The 14,011-nt window shown below is 40.6% G+C and overlaps 1 protein-coding gene and 2 pseudogenes across 1 annotated transcript; all 3 read left to right on the forward strand.

The window, feature by feature from the left end:
• The first annotated feature begins 56 nt into the window (after positions 1–56).
• LOC146454825 (neuronal pentraxin-2-like) lies at positions 57–12,990 on the forward strand. The gene is made up of 5 exons (XM_085095026.1): positions 57–182; positions 8,027–8,103; positions 10,348–10,461; positions 11,564–11,801; positions 12,339–12,990. Exons 2-5 carry the CDS (start codon positions 8,031–8,033, stop codon positions 12,727–12,729), a joined length of 816 nt encoding a protein of 271 aa, XP_084951152.1. The 5' UTR covers positions 57–182; positions 8,027–8,030; the 3' UTR covers positions 12,730–12,990.
• Positions 1,608–2,958, forward strand: LOC146454826 (uncharacterized; annotated as a pseudogene).
• LOC146454827 (uncharacterized) lies at positions 4,596–6,510 on the forward strand (annotated as a pseudogene).
• Positions 12,991–14,011: the final 1,021 nt, after the last annotated feature.

Consider the following 14,011-nt stretch of genomic DNA (forward strand, 5'->3'; position numbering starts at 1 on the left):
GAAGATTTCGAGTACTCCGCACTCAGCCAGGTTAAGGTAAGGTAAGGTAGGGTAAGGTAAGGTTTATTAAATTATTAGAGAAGTCATTCTCTGTATTTTCACCCTTCGCAGATTTTCGACTGTTTTTATTTCAAAGAGTTCAAAGGTGTTGTCATTTATTAGCAAACCTACAAAAATTCCCGGTAAGTACAAACCAATATGTGCTAAAAGTTGTCATTACCTCCTAAGCTTTTGCCCCAAATTTCGTTGGCTTTCAATCTCACTACAAAGACACTTTGCTTTTAGTTGTTCTTATGGCAGAAATTGTACGTTATATGGACTCTTCGTTCTGCAAAATATCCCTGCTGGTGTTTTTAGTTTCGTACGAAGAAAAGTTATTCTTGATGTCCGTGGGCTGCGCGCGCCTCTTACGCCCTCGCGCCCTCCTCCTCGCGCCCTCGCACTCGCTCACTCGAGGTTTTCGCTCGTGTTGTCTATGGTTCCAAGCCAAGAGAAGTAAGTTATTTAAGGGTCATTCCTTTTTTACATGTTATTAACTCCCCACATGAACAAAGCAAACTGTAACAAAAAAGGCCCCAAATGATCGTACTGTATAGCGATAATGATCGTATTATACTACGACTAATTACTGTATCATTTGACTCTGCTGACACACGCAGCTTTTAAATGATAATTTTTAGTAGGATTCAGTTCAGTTTGAAATGAAATCACAATTAATTGTGCACGTTGTTTAGTCCTACACACACGCTGTTCCATCTGCATTAGGCTTGAGAGCATAGTGTCTGTTTCAGAGTTAAACTTTTTTGTTTTTCTTATTGTTGTGTAATCAATGCAAATATTTGTCATCACGTTTTAGTTTAGCCTTTTAGAATTTAGTATATGCGTATTTTTTCTTGCAAGTTAGTTTCTCGGCTTCGCGTTACGTCGTTTATTGTTTATTGTTTAGCTCGTAACTTCATTAGGCCTATTCTTTTTCGTTTCAAATTAGTATAAAAGTTTTGTATTCCGTCCTTGTAAAGCAGTTGTTGTTTATTCGGAGTTGCCGTACAAGTCCGTACAGATCTTGTAAGTAGTTATATTTTCGCTTGATTTCTTGTTCGATTGTTGGGCGTTCACTTTTTCTGTACGCGTTTATTAATTCTGTATTTTTCTTTCGTTAACATTTGTTCTAGTTAATCTTAAAGATATTAAAGTGCGAATTTGAAACTGTACTTGGAGTGTCCGTGACATGCATTCAAAGATCTGGTGAATGCCATGTTTTTCGGATCCGAAACGCAAAGAAAACACCGAGTCCATTCAGAAGAAGCCATTGAAGCCAAGTTTACGACTCAAGAATTCGAGATCTATTCTAGGTATTTTTTGAGAGTTACTGCGTTGTGCCGAGCCACTGAAGTTCTTCTGAATGACGCTGAAAATGTCGATGAAGTCTCGGAGAAACTACTGGAAATTAATGAAGCTTTCATCGCTTCAAAAGGGCCCACTACGACTACATCGCTACCTTAGCGGCTTACCTAGAAGTGTGGGAAAGCAAAACTCATTATTTTAAGGAACATTGCCACCGAAAAATGAATTTTGAATCGAGAATCGAGCGATGGATACATAGCACAACAGCAGTCGCTCAAACACACGAAAACAACAATGTATATACATCGCGAGTCGCAGCAATTCACACTTATCCGTCAGACGGCTAAGAGCCCAGCACGTACTAGCGCATTTAAACCTGAATCAGTTAAAACTAAAGCAAGAGTTATTACGCTAAGGAGCTGGAGACGAAATTAAACTTGGTGGTGTTGGAAGCTCAGTATGAAGTTCAAAGGACTGATCTTCTGGTAAAGTTGTTGCAAGATGAGGAGCCCATTTACTTTAACCTTTCAAATGTTTTCGAAGAACCGAATCCGTTTAATGGTGAAGTCGCCGCAAATGCATCTAAGTAGGACGATTATGAACTTCGGGCTGAACAGAAAGTTGGTCCTCACGACGTCCAATCACGCCCCAACGGGCGGTAATTTAAAGGTTTACCAGTCGGATCCAATTTAAAGGGAACAGAATCTGTCTGGCCTGAAGTAGTTATGGATAAGATGGCGTTAACCATAAAGCAGGGTCTTTCGTTGCCGAAGAAGGAGCTGACAATCTTCGATGGTGATCCTCTGGAGCACTGGAACTTCATCAAATCATTTAAAGACAGCATTACAGCCAACGCATCTAGCGATAGCGAGAAGCTCATGCATCTCCTTCAGTACACATCGGGCGTAGCAAAGGACACAATCAAGTGTTGTTTAGTTATGGACTCTTCCCTGAGATACCAAATGGCAAGAAAGCTGCATGCTTGAAGAACGATTTTGCCATCCTCTCGCAATTGCTTCGAAATACGTAACCAAGTTAACGAACGGGCCACCCTTAAGGCCATCGCACAATGCGGGATTGTTAGCATTTGCAGACCAGCCAAAGGATTGAGAACATACACTGAAATCTATCGGATATCTGGATAAAATATAAACAGCGCAGATAACCTTAAAAGAATTGTTCAAAGGCTGCCGTTTCATCTCCGAACAAAGTGTTTTTGAAGTCGCGGATCAAATCCAGCAAATTGATCAGAGAACAAACATCAGTCACATTGCAGAATTTGTTAAGGTGAAGGCGAGAGCTGCGAACAATCCCGTGTTCGGTTGCGCGATAGATGTTGCGCGTGGCAAACCAGATGATCAGAGACGAACGTCAAAGGCGAAGGGAGCTGCATCACCAAATAAACGTGTTACCACACTGAACGCTCAAGAAACTGACCCTAGCGGAAGACAGAGTGCGCATTACACCAGAGAAGTTCCAGCCACCAGATATGCGATATGTCTAGAGTGCAACGGATCTCGTTCCCTGGTAGGATGCAAGAATCTCGTCGACAAGAACTTCGAAGAGCGTCTACAAGTGATGAGCAAGGCTCAGTTATGCCATAATTGCTTTTAAGTATAGTCACATCGCAGTGGGATGCCTTGCCAGCAGTACATGTAAAGTTCAAGGATGCAAGAGAAAACGCCATACCCTGCTTCACTATTAGTCTCCAAAGCACACGATGGAAAGCAGGGCTAGACTAGCTGACCAAGTTACCCAAGTAGAGAGTAATACACCATTACGAAGTGGACAAGCAAACAGTACCTCAGCAGGGAAAGGAAAGGTGTGCATGAGGGAAGTCCCTGTTAACGTGCGAAGGCATGATGCAAGAAACACAGTGGAAACGTATGCCCTTTTGGGACAGTGGTAGACAGTGTCACACTCTAATGTGACAAGAATCTGGAAATTGAGCTCGGAGTACATGGTCATCAGAAAACATTCTTCCTGACGACACAAGAGAAAGAAGATAGCCCGAGAATGGGTCATGAAATCAGCCTAACCGGAGAGCCACTTGACGATACTGATAAAGTAGAGGTCAAAAGGCTTTGGAGTCTGTTAAGTTGAACGTTTCAAGTCGAAGTATCCCGTCAGAACAAGATGCAAGAAGGTGGCCTTTTCTGGAAGATATCAAGCTGCCAAGTATAAGCGAGAACGAAGTCCGGTTAATCATTGGCACCAACGTTCCAGCGGCCTTCTGGGTAGGTATTAGAAGAAAGGCGTGGAGAGCGAGAGAGAGAGAGAGAGAGAGAGGAGAGCCGTATGCCATACGCACACCAATTGGTTTGACACTGTTGAGCCCAATGGAGAAGATCCAAAGCCAAAAATGCCATGAAATGTGAACTTTGTACGTTCAGTGGAGGTCGCAAGAAAAGATGATTGTCACATGCAACCAGTTGATAGGTTCTAGGCAATAGAGAACTTTGGAGTGACACCTGACTCTAAGGCGTGCATGTCTGTGGAGAATAAAAAGGGGCTGGCGTTCATGGAACAATCGGTGAAAACCGAAGGTGGTCGTTACCAAGTGGTACTTCCCTGGAAACAGTACCCACCATTCTTGCCATATAAGAGACCCATGGCAGAACGAAGACTGCAAGCATTCAAGAAGAGTTTCCTACAAGATGGCAAGTTGTTTGGAAACTATAAGGCCACCATGGAACAATACCTTGTTCAGCATCACACAATAAGAGTACCACAAAACGAGCTTCATGCAGAAGATAAGCCGCTGTGGTATCTGCCTCACCACCCGGTGTTTAACAAGCCTGGCAAGACTAGAGTAGTCTTCGACTGTGACGCAAAACACAGAGGAACATACTGGACCGGATTTAACTAATTCCATCGTTGGCGTGCTGACCAGATTTCGTGAGAAACAACTCGCGTTATCTGCTGACATAAAGTGTATGTTTCACCAGGTCAGATTACCACCAGTCGTCCAAGACGCGTTCAGATTCCTCTGGTGGCGGGATGGCAACCTAAGCGACGAACCAGTAGATCATTGAATGGAGGTCCATTTATTTGGTACAACATCGTCGCCAACTTGTTCCAACTTTGCATTGAGAAGGACAGCAGATGACATCAAAGGTGTTTAATAGATGAAAAAGTGAAGACTGTCAAGAAAAAAATTTATGTTAACTACTGTCTCTGATCGGTTAAATCGTCTGAAAATGCTGCTGAAGTTGCGAAATATCCACTCCAAAGGCGTATTTCGACTTACCATGTGGTTATGTAACAGACCAAAGGTCTTGGATTCTATTCCTCAAGTTGAAAGAGCTCCATCAGTGCTAGACCTTGACCTAGACAAAGATAAACCACCGATACAACGAACATTGGGACTTTACTGGGATATGAAGAGTGACAAGTTTATGTTCAAGGTTGCCCTTAAAGACAGACCAAATACCCGAAAGGGGTATACTTTCCTTAACGAACTCCGTTTATGATCCACTTGGGTTTGTCGCACCAATCATCGTACCGACCAAAAAAGTGTTGCAAGATCTCTGTAAACAGAAGCTTGGATGGGACGATTCAATCAGCGTTGTTGATTGCGAAAGGTGGAAGAAGTGGAAGAGTCAGTTGCCCAGTGTCTTTGAGATAACAGTAAACAGATGCGTCAAGCCACCCTGCTTTGGAGACCTGAAGCTCGCCGAGTTACACAATTTTGCGGAAACGTCACATGCAAATTGCATATGGGACAGTCTCGTATCTCAGATTGGTGGATGTCGAGGATAAGATCCATTGCGCGTTTCTGGCGGGAAAATCTCGCCTGGCTCACCTCAGACCTATGACTGTAACCAAGATTGGAACTGTCAGCTGCTGCGTTAGCCGTTCAGTTAGACCAGTTTTTGAGAGAGGAACTGGACATCCCAGTCACCCAATCGACCTTTTGGTCAGACTCCACCTGTGTGTTACAGTACACCACAAATCAGTCAAGGAGGTTTCATACATTTGTTGCAAAACAAATGTCAGTTTTTCACGAGAACTCGATACCCACCCAGTGAAGACACGTAGGTTCTGAGCTCAACCCAGCAGAAGAAGTTACAGAGGTCTTACGGTGGAAGAAATGAGTATAAACAGCAAATGGCTCAACGGTTTCCTTTTTTGAGAAAGGAGGAGGAGTTTCGACCTCGCGATCCTACAGTCCACCAACCGGAACTATCAGAAGACGATCCAGAGATCAAACGTGACACCCAGAACCACTAAGTCAATCTCGAATTCGTCACCGAAGTGAAGACGCTCTTTCAAGTTTAACGGAGCGGTACTTGTCGTGGGAAAGATTAAAGGGTGCTGTTGCCTGGCTATTAAGATTCAGAACATGGTTTATCGTGCGATACCTCCAAAAGTACAAGTAATGGCAAAGCTCAGGGAAGTTTAGAGATTAGACCCTCCCTGACGGTGGAAGAAATGCAAGAGGCTGAAAATGCTGTTATCAAACATGTACAAAGATTATCATTTGAAGAAGTCTTCCATGCTGTAAAAAGATTGGTTCATCCCAGCATTCCCTTCAAGCAACTTGTGAGTTAAAGAAGTTAAAGATACCGGCTCGAATACAAAAGTTCCATCCGTTTTTGGATGACAAAGGAATCCTGAGAGTTGAAGGAAGGCTTGAAAATGGGTGAATCAAGTTTGAAGCAAAGCATCCAATTATTCTCCTTTATCGTCACCATGTTACCGATTTGATCATCTCTCAGCATCACCAGAAAACCGGTCACCTCGGTCAAAAGTACGTTTTGTCAAAATTACGTCAATTATATTGAACAATAAAAGGGCGTTCAGCTGTACGGCAAGTCATAAGCAGCTGTTTTCTTTACAAGAAACCTGTTGCCGTGCGTGGACCTGCCAAAAGAAAGATTGATGTAAGGGGATCCGCCATTCCCACATGTAGGTGTAGACTATTTTGGCCTCCGTTATGTCCTTCGAGCGCGCTCAGATGTGTGCCTGTTTTCCTGTCTAGTCACTAGAGCTGCCCACATCGATGTTGTTCATTCGCTCGATACCGATGGCTTCATTTACACATTGCGAAGATTTATCAATCTAAGAGGAAATCCAACCTCCATGTACAGCGACAACGGGACAAAGTTTCGCACTGGAGAGAGAAAGATCCGTGAATCGTTAGAGGATTGGAATCAGCAGTAAATCCACGAAATTTTATTTCAAAGGAATGTCATATGGAAATGTAATCCACCTTCAGCGTTGCATATGGGAGGTGCCTGGGAACGGATCATTCGATCCATTCGTAAGATACTAAGGGCGTTGCTAGGACAACAACTTATCTCCGACAAAATGCTGAGAACCATGATGACCGAAGTTCAAGAGATGTTGAACAGCCGACCGTTGATCCCAGTTAGCAGCGATTCAAAGGATTTAGAGCCACTGCCACCAAACCATCTGTTGTTGCTAGGAGCCAACCCAAATTACCCGGCGGGATTTTTAGCGAGGAAGATGTTTACAGCAAGCGCCGTTGGAGACAAGTCCAATACATGTCTGATTTTTTTTGGAAGCCCTGGCTTAAAGGGGAAGTATCATGGGGTTTTTGATATCTTTTGTTAAAAATGATGAAATAAGACCTTCAATCAGCTGCCAAATAATTCTATAATGACGAGAGGAAAGAAATCAACGCAATTCTAGAAAAGAACAACTCGTGATTTGTTCTAGCGCATTTTGGAAACAAAAATGTGAAAACTTGAAAAACATAAGCCTAACATTTTTCAAGTTTCAATCCATACCGGCCTATTCTGTCTCTGGGCAGAGGCACTAATCAACAGTTTTATTGCACTGGGATGATAATTTATAACAAACTTGACAATTATTTCGTTGTTTCTGCTGAGAGACGAACATTTTTGGGTTTTGAAATGACAGCAAATTTGCGTGATATTTGCCAACCCTTCGAGAGAGAGCAAAGTGGTCAGAGCCTCGTCGTTGTTTAGCGATCGGCAATCTAATGTTGATCGCGGAGAAAAATGTTACTTTCGGAATTCTACAGTAATCAGATGTACAGCCCCAATAACAAAAATGCATATTTAAGGCCTGCATTTGACGTGAGTGGCTGCAAGATGTTCCAATTACAATTCCTTCTCGTGAGTCAAATCTCGCCGAGATGAAAGATTTTCTGAGATTCTCGATACCCTAATTTCCTCTCTAAGACTTGATGTTAAATGGTATCACACTTCACAGTAGTTATAACATCAGACTTGTGCTATTATTGCCGATATCCGAATGCGTTTTTAAAGGGGCACTGTGACGGAGAGTTCTCTATGTTCTTTGTCAAGACTGCTCAAATATTTGACAATGAACCTTTTTTCTTACAACAAATTGCTCTTAGAGCACCGAGAGGAAAATAATAAGTGATTTTTTTCTGAGAAGAACAAGCTAAGATCACTTGTTTAGCGTTTTCTCCAAAATACAATGCACGAATTTCTTCAAGTTGCAATCCATTTCAATCCTGTCCATCCGCAGCCAAAGAAAATTAAGACTAAACTGTACTAGTAGGTTTATTGTTAACGAAACTTAACCAATATCTTAACGTTTCCTGTTTTTTCACCATCCGAAGTAACACTAAAAAAAAAAAAAATGACACTGCTCCTTTAACACCGTTTAGGTGTTGATGGGTGACCCGCCTTTGCTAACCTAGAGGATTTTATTTCCTGAACAGAAAGATGGCTGGAAAGAAAATAATCTTGTTCCTGTTAGCTATCCTCTCTGCGTTGGCACTGGTATCAGGCAGGAGAAGTGAGGGGTGATTTTCCTTCCATGTGGAGTAGTGCATTTCTAACTTTTTGTTTGGTGTTCACACACACTGATTGATTATCAGCCACTCGAGGAGGAGGGGGGGTGGTGTACTTCCTATAATAGACTATACGGGAAGGCTCAGCCCCTAAGAGGTACCTTTTAAATGGATTTCAGGAGCTGAAGTATAGAAAAGGGTAGGAAAAACTGTTGTAGCCGCCAGGAATCAATTCAGCGCCAGCACATTCTCATTTCGTGCAGGAAGTAATAAACGCCCCTCCCGAAACGATTCTTTGAAATAAACAGAAATACAACGAAATGAACATAAAAACCGAAAATAATCTACGTAGAAACATTAAACGTACCTTATCGGTGATTTTACAGGGTAAAACTTAAAAAACACAGCAAGAGGCAAGGGAACTGGTACAAGGAAGACAACGCCTACTACAGGACGTGATACAACTATATATATAACGGCCACCCTCGGGACTTGAGGAACTGGCCACTTAATACAGGTGGCCGCTTAATACAGGATCACTAAAAATACGCACTGGGCGTTGTCTAATATGTCAATTTTAATGGTGCCTCATACAAAAACATTTCATGCAGGGAAACAATAGGACAATCAACACTCTTTCAAGAGATCAATACTTTAAACAAAGTTCAGTGCCAACTTGTAACTTAATGGTATAATATACGTAACATTGTGTAAAAGCACTGTGCAATAAATTGTCCTCTACTCTTGTACAGTGTACAGTACTGTATTTTTAACTCACTTACTTACGTGACTTGCAGTTCACAACAAAATATTTCATTCCGTCATTTCATAGTTGTTACGATCGAAGTGGAGTTATAACGGCAATGTTGCTAATTAAAAGTAACACAATATATAATAAATTCTTCAAGTTAAAATAGGAATAGGGTAAGAATTACAACGACTTAAACAAGTGGGACACGTGCGTTTGGCGCCTCGGAATTTGAAACTTTTGTTTGTAGAGCAAGTCGTTGACTGTCGGCACTGCCAGCGACAGTTCCTGTTATCCATGGTACTGTGCATATGGCTTAGTTTCCATTCAAGGGTGGCCGCTTAATACAGGTAAAAATAACAAAGAAAGACAAACATGGGACTGCTACAGGGTGGCCGCCTAATACAGGTAACAAATACAGCGTTTGTATGCGCGAAAAATCGGGACTTTAAAAACTGACCGCTTAATAGAGGGTGGCCGCTTAATACAGGGCCGTTATATACAGGTTCGACTGTACATATCGTATCGTGTCGGAGAGATAAATTAATGGCCATCAATGAATTTTAGGGGAATACGGAAAGGTTGAAGTTTAAGCTTAACTGTTGAAGGACGCATGGAGACCAACATTTTCTTAAACATGTTGCCTCCAGTGAAACCATGTGATTATGCACCATGTGCACATGGGCCATGCACGAACGACCCAAGTTTCCGCGAAGAATTCTTTAATACAATTCGCATTACACAAACTCATTTTGTGCAGGAAGCAATAATCGCCCGTCCCGAAACGGTTCTTTGAAAAAAACAGAAACTAGATAAAGTTGAAAGAAATACAACGAAATGAACATAAAAACCGAAAATAATCTAGGTAGAAACATTAAACGTACCTTATCGGTGATTTTAAAGGATAAAACTTAAAAAAAAAACAGCAAGACGACGAGGGAACTGGCTACAAGGAAAACAGCGCCTACTACAGGAAGTGATACAACTATATGAAAATGCAAAAGGACAACTAGTAAAGCGAAAAGACGTGACGAAAACGAACTAGTCACAACAACTGTCATTTAGTTATTTCAAAGGGCCCTTCAAAATATCTCGAAAACACTAAAGAAAAAGATATGTAGTTCTTTTGTTGTAGGTATGTGAAGGGGTTCAATTTTCTATAGAAAGTATATGATATGAAGGATCACCTTTTGTGCTAAAAATGGTACATAAAGGGTAGGTGTTTGGACCTCGGGGCGGAGCCTTCCGTATAACACTTTGTTGAGTAACTTCCCTGAGAAGGTCACCAACTTCGCCTTGTACCATTTTGGTTGCCTTAAATTGTTTTCTCGTCTTTGCCCAATTAGTTCACAGGTATTAAAATGAATCATATCGTATCGTGTTGGTAAAATAAATTAATGGCCATCAATGAATTTTAGGGGAATACGGAAAGTTTGAAGTTTAAGCTTAACTGTTGACAGGCGCATGGAGACCAACATTTTCTTAAACATTTTGTCTCTAGTGAATGTATGTGATTTAGCACCATGCGTTCATGGGTCATGCACGAACGACCCCAGTCACCCCACACGATTCACTTGTCACTGCGAGCGTGGCTGGAAGGGTCTAGGATGTCACGGTAAGTTGGTCGATTTATCAATTTTAGTTTATTGTACAATGTTCTGAGATACGCGAAAGAACGTTAGTTGCTTAAAAAAATTAACATAGATGAATTAAAATATTACTTCTTGCAAGATTTGGATGTTTTTCTTGTGTTTAAAAGATGTCGAGAGCAGCTCATACAAAACAATTGAAGAGATGTTTGATAATATCCTTAATATGACCTAAAAACGGGGCTCCATACAATCGTGAAATTCTCAGTGAAATTCAATTTAGTTTAAAAGAATCAGTTCCTAAAATAATGCCATGTGATAGTAAATTAGGAAACAAACTACAGAACTAAATTGTTTCCTTGGTTCATCAGCTTTATTGAGTTAAAGGTGTGAAACTAAAAGAAAGAGTTGTCAGGGGACAATATTTTATGCGTGTTTCAAGACTGTGATTTGACTTTACCTTGGTGTGAAGATCAAGCAACTCAGCCGCTTTCTAGTATGATTCCTAAACCTCCCAGAAAAAAAGATGTTTTCGTAAATCAGAAGTGGCTCAACTTTCTGGATTACTGTGACAAACCGGATTTTGTTCGCATTAGCAAGGAGTCTAAGTTAAGCGAGTTCTAGTTAATGGGGTTCAACTGTACTTCCGTTTAATGTCATAGCTTGTTTAATTTGTCTTCATGCTAATATGGCTTGATAATTTTCGCACCAATGAACGTTTGGCTTTATTAACTCAGTTAATAAGATGCTATGGCTGAGCGCAATCAGTTTTGACTGCAGGATATCAATCGAAGGGTGGCGATAAAAGAAGAAATATGGATGCAATGCAGTTATATTTTGACTAAATGCTTACCAAAAAAATCTTGACTATTAAGCTTTTGTCATAGAAACCTTCAAGTAGTTCGAACAATTTGTTTGAATTACCTTTCCTAAACTATTTAGAGTTGAAATCATGTTTAGCATATCAATGACAAGTATGAAACACAAAAAGTAGGGAATCAGTTTTAATTCTTAAAAACAGCAATGTCAGGGATACAATTTAAATGCGTAAAATAGATTTGTCAAAATACAGTTTAATTTACTACAATTTTCCAGCTAATTTTCTATCGAGAACTCTTTACCTTGCAGAGCCGGACAGTTCGAATTTCCAGCTTTCTTATCCGAGCAAAACTGTCGAAGATTACGCCAGCTACCAGCTGTCAAGTTCAGCTGCACATCTGAACGCCTTTACACTTTGCCTGTGGATAAAAGTTGGAGACCAATCTGATGATGGAACAATGTTTAGTTACTCACTGTCAGATGAAGACAATGAACTCTTGCTGACCGATTACTCACGGTTCAAGATATTGATTGGTGGCAAGAAAGTGTAAGTGGAGAGCAGAGTAAACCTACAATGTTGAAATAATACATTTAACAGTTTTGTGCATAGTGACCTGGCCTTTTAGTGAAACCGAGGCTTTTTCTTTGAAAATGCAAACTAATTAGCGTAAGAATAACATGATTTTCGCATGAAAAGTACTGACGTTTGAACCAAAACAGAGTCAGCTAAAGCCTCGTTTTCACTCAAAGACCAGGTTACAAACCACGCAAATGTTAAAATGGTTGTTTTTAGAATGGATACTCCAAAAATAGGTTCGACACCTTATAATTTTTACGCTACAGAAACCTTACTTCAAACGGTAAGAGAAATTTTAAAAAATCAGCGATCACCCCAGCTTTTAAAAAAAAACAAGTACCAATGTATACCACTGGTGCATGCTGTCCTGACAGAAATTGATTAAAGAAACTGTGCTATATTATAAAGGACCTGTTGTCTATTTTATCATCAGTGTTTGTAAAGGAGGGCGGTGTTTACTTTCGCATATTATTCTACCTTGATTAACCTCATACATTTATTTTATAGAACAATAGAGGAAGCTGCCAATGATGGTCAATGGCATCACATTTGTACTACATGGGAAAACAGCGCTGGCTCGTGGAACTTCTACATTGACGGAGAACTTAAAGACAGCGGTACCGATTTCCAGACAGGTCACGTGATCAACAGCGGAGGAATTGTTATCCTTGGTCAAGATCAAGATGATTATGGCGATGCATTTGAGCAGGATCAGAGCTTCTTTGGCGAGATGTATGCTGTCAACTTGTGGAGCAGTGTTCTATCCGCCGACGAAATTTTGAGCATGTCGGGAAGTTGCTTTCATGAAGGGGGTGACTACCTAAAGTGGAGCGATTTTGAGGAGGTTCAGTTGCATGGAGATGTCAATATTACCTCTCCGACCACGTGCTCACCATAAAATGGGCATGCGCCATTTAATATGTAACTTGCTAGCAAGCAGTTGAACTTTAGGCTCAATGATGTAGAATGGGCTCTCACTTTTAGCGTGTAGTTGAAATGTAAGTTCTGATATTGGGGTCTATAGAGCGAAAAATACCAACATGTTGCTGAATATTGGAAGCTAAAAATAAAATTAACATGAGAGAACTGCCTCTTGATAGTTCATTATTTTTAAAAATTGAAGATTTGTCCAACGTTAACGATAAGTATTCCCTCTCACTTGTTAGTGAGGGAGACCGAATGAACAACATAAAATGATTACAAATGATAACAGTACAATAATCTTTCGCTTATGCTGTGCTTTTTAGACTACAAATACTTATTTCAGGATGTCGCTTGACTCTGCTATGTGCCTTTAAAGTGGTACTATGACAAAAATGATGGTTTTTTTTCATCTTAATTCAAGATCTGAACAATCTTATTCTCGATGTTTTATAATCTCACTTAACGGGGCAATTTAGCTAAATTCGAATGAAATTTAAAGAGGTTTGAAGAAGGGATAGAAGAAAGAAAATGATTTTTGGAACACCAACACACAGTTGATACCCACGAGAGAGCACCCCAAGTTGCTGGTGGACTAACTTGGTATCCGTCTATTAACTATTAACTACAAATTCTAATTTTAAAACTTTATTAAATCTTTAATATTTCTTATTGCTTTTAATTTCACCAATCCTTCTAAAAAAGCTACTTCTCCCAAATATACCCAAAAATCACCCAAAAATTTACAAAATATCCCACAACACAGATTCACTGGATAATGATAGGGTTTTTGGATTGCTTGAAACGTGAATGAGATATTTCCATTAAAGCAGTGTCAAGTGGCGGAAAATGGCGTTTAGGTGAATTGCCCCCTAAAGACGAATAATTTCAAGAAAATCGTTGATGTAATCGACATCAACCTAAAAGATGTAAAGAAATCCACGAGTTCAAGACTTCTGCCAGAGTTGTGAATGAAAACAGTAATTTTACGACATTATAGGACGAAAACAAGCTTGGCACCTAAACGAGGCTGTGCCTCGTGCACATCTAAGAAAATGTGTCCCACATGGGAGAAAAAGACGCTGTCGCGTCTTATATAATGTTTTCGGCATCATCATGTTATTAAGAGCTTCCTCGTGCGGGTGGACCGGTGAGGGTGGGACTCTGCAGAGACTCTGCGCCCATTAACTCTACCCCAATGAGGGGGGTAGGGGGGGAGCAAAGACGGGGGAGAATTTTGCTCAAATTCTTTTTCTTTT

Source organism: Pavona decussata, unplaced genomic scaffold (assembly GCF_977016875.1).
Source record: "Pavona decussata unplaced genomic scaffold, jaPavDecu1.1 SCAFFOLD_300, whole genome shotgun sequence".
In the NCBI taxonomy this organism is placed as follows: domain Eukaryota; kingdom Metazoa; phylum Cnidaria; class Anthozoa; order Scleractinia; family Agariciidae; genus Pavona; species Pavona decussata.

Coding starts and splice junctions, on each gene's coding strand:
- LOC146454825 (XM_085095026.1), top strand. CDS start 8,031: ATGGCTGGAAAGAAAATAATCTTGTTCCTGTTAGCTATCCTCTCTGCG. Junction 8,104..10,347: donor ACTGGTATCAGGCAGGAGAA/GTGAGGGGTGAT, acceptor TTTTGTCTCTAG/TGAATGTATGTGATTTAGCA. Junction 10,462..11,563: donor GAAGGGTCTAGGATGTCACG/GTAAGTTGGTCG, acceptor TTTACCTTGCAG/AGCCGGACAGTTCGAATTTC.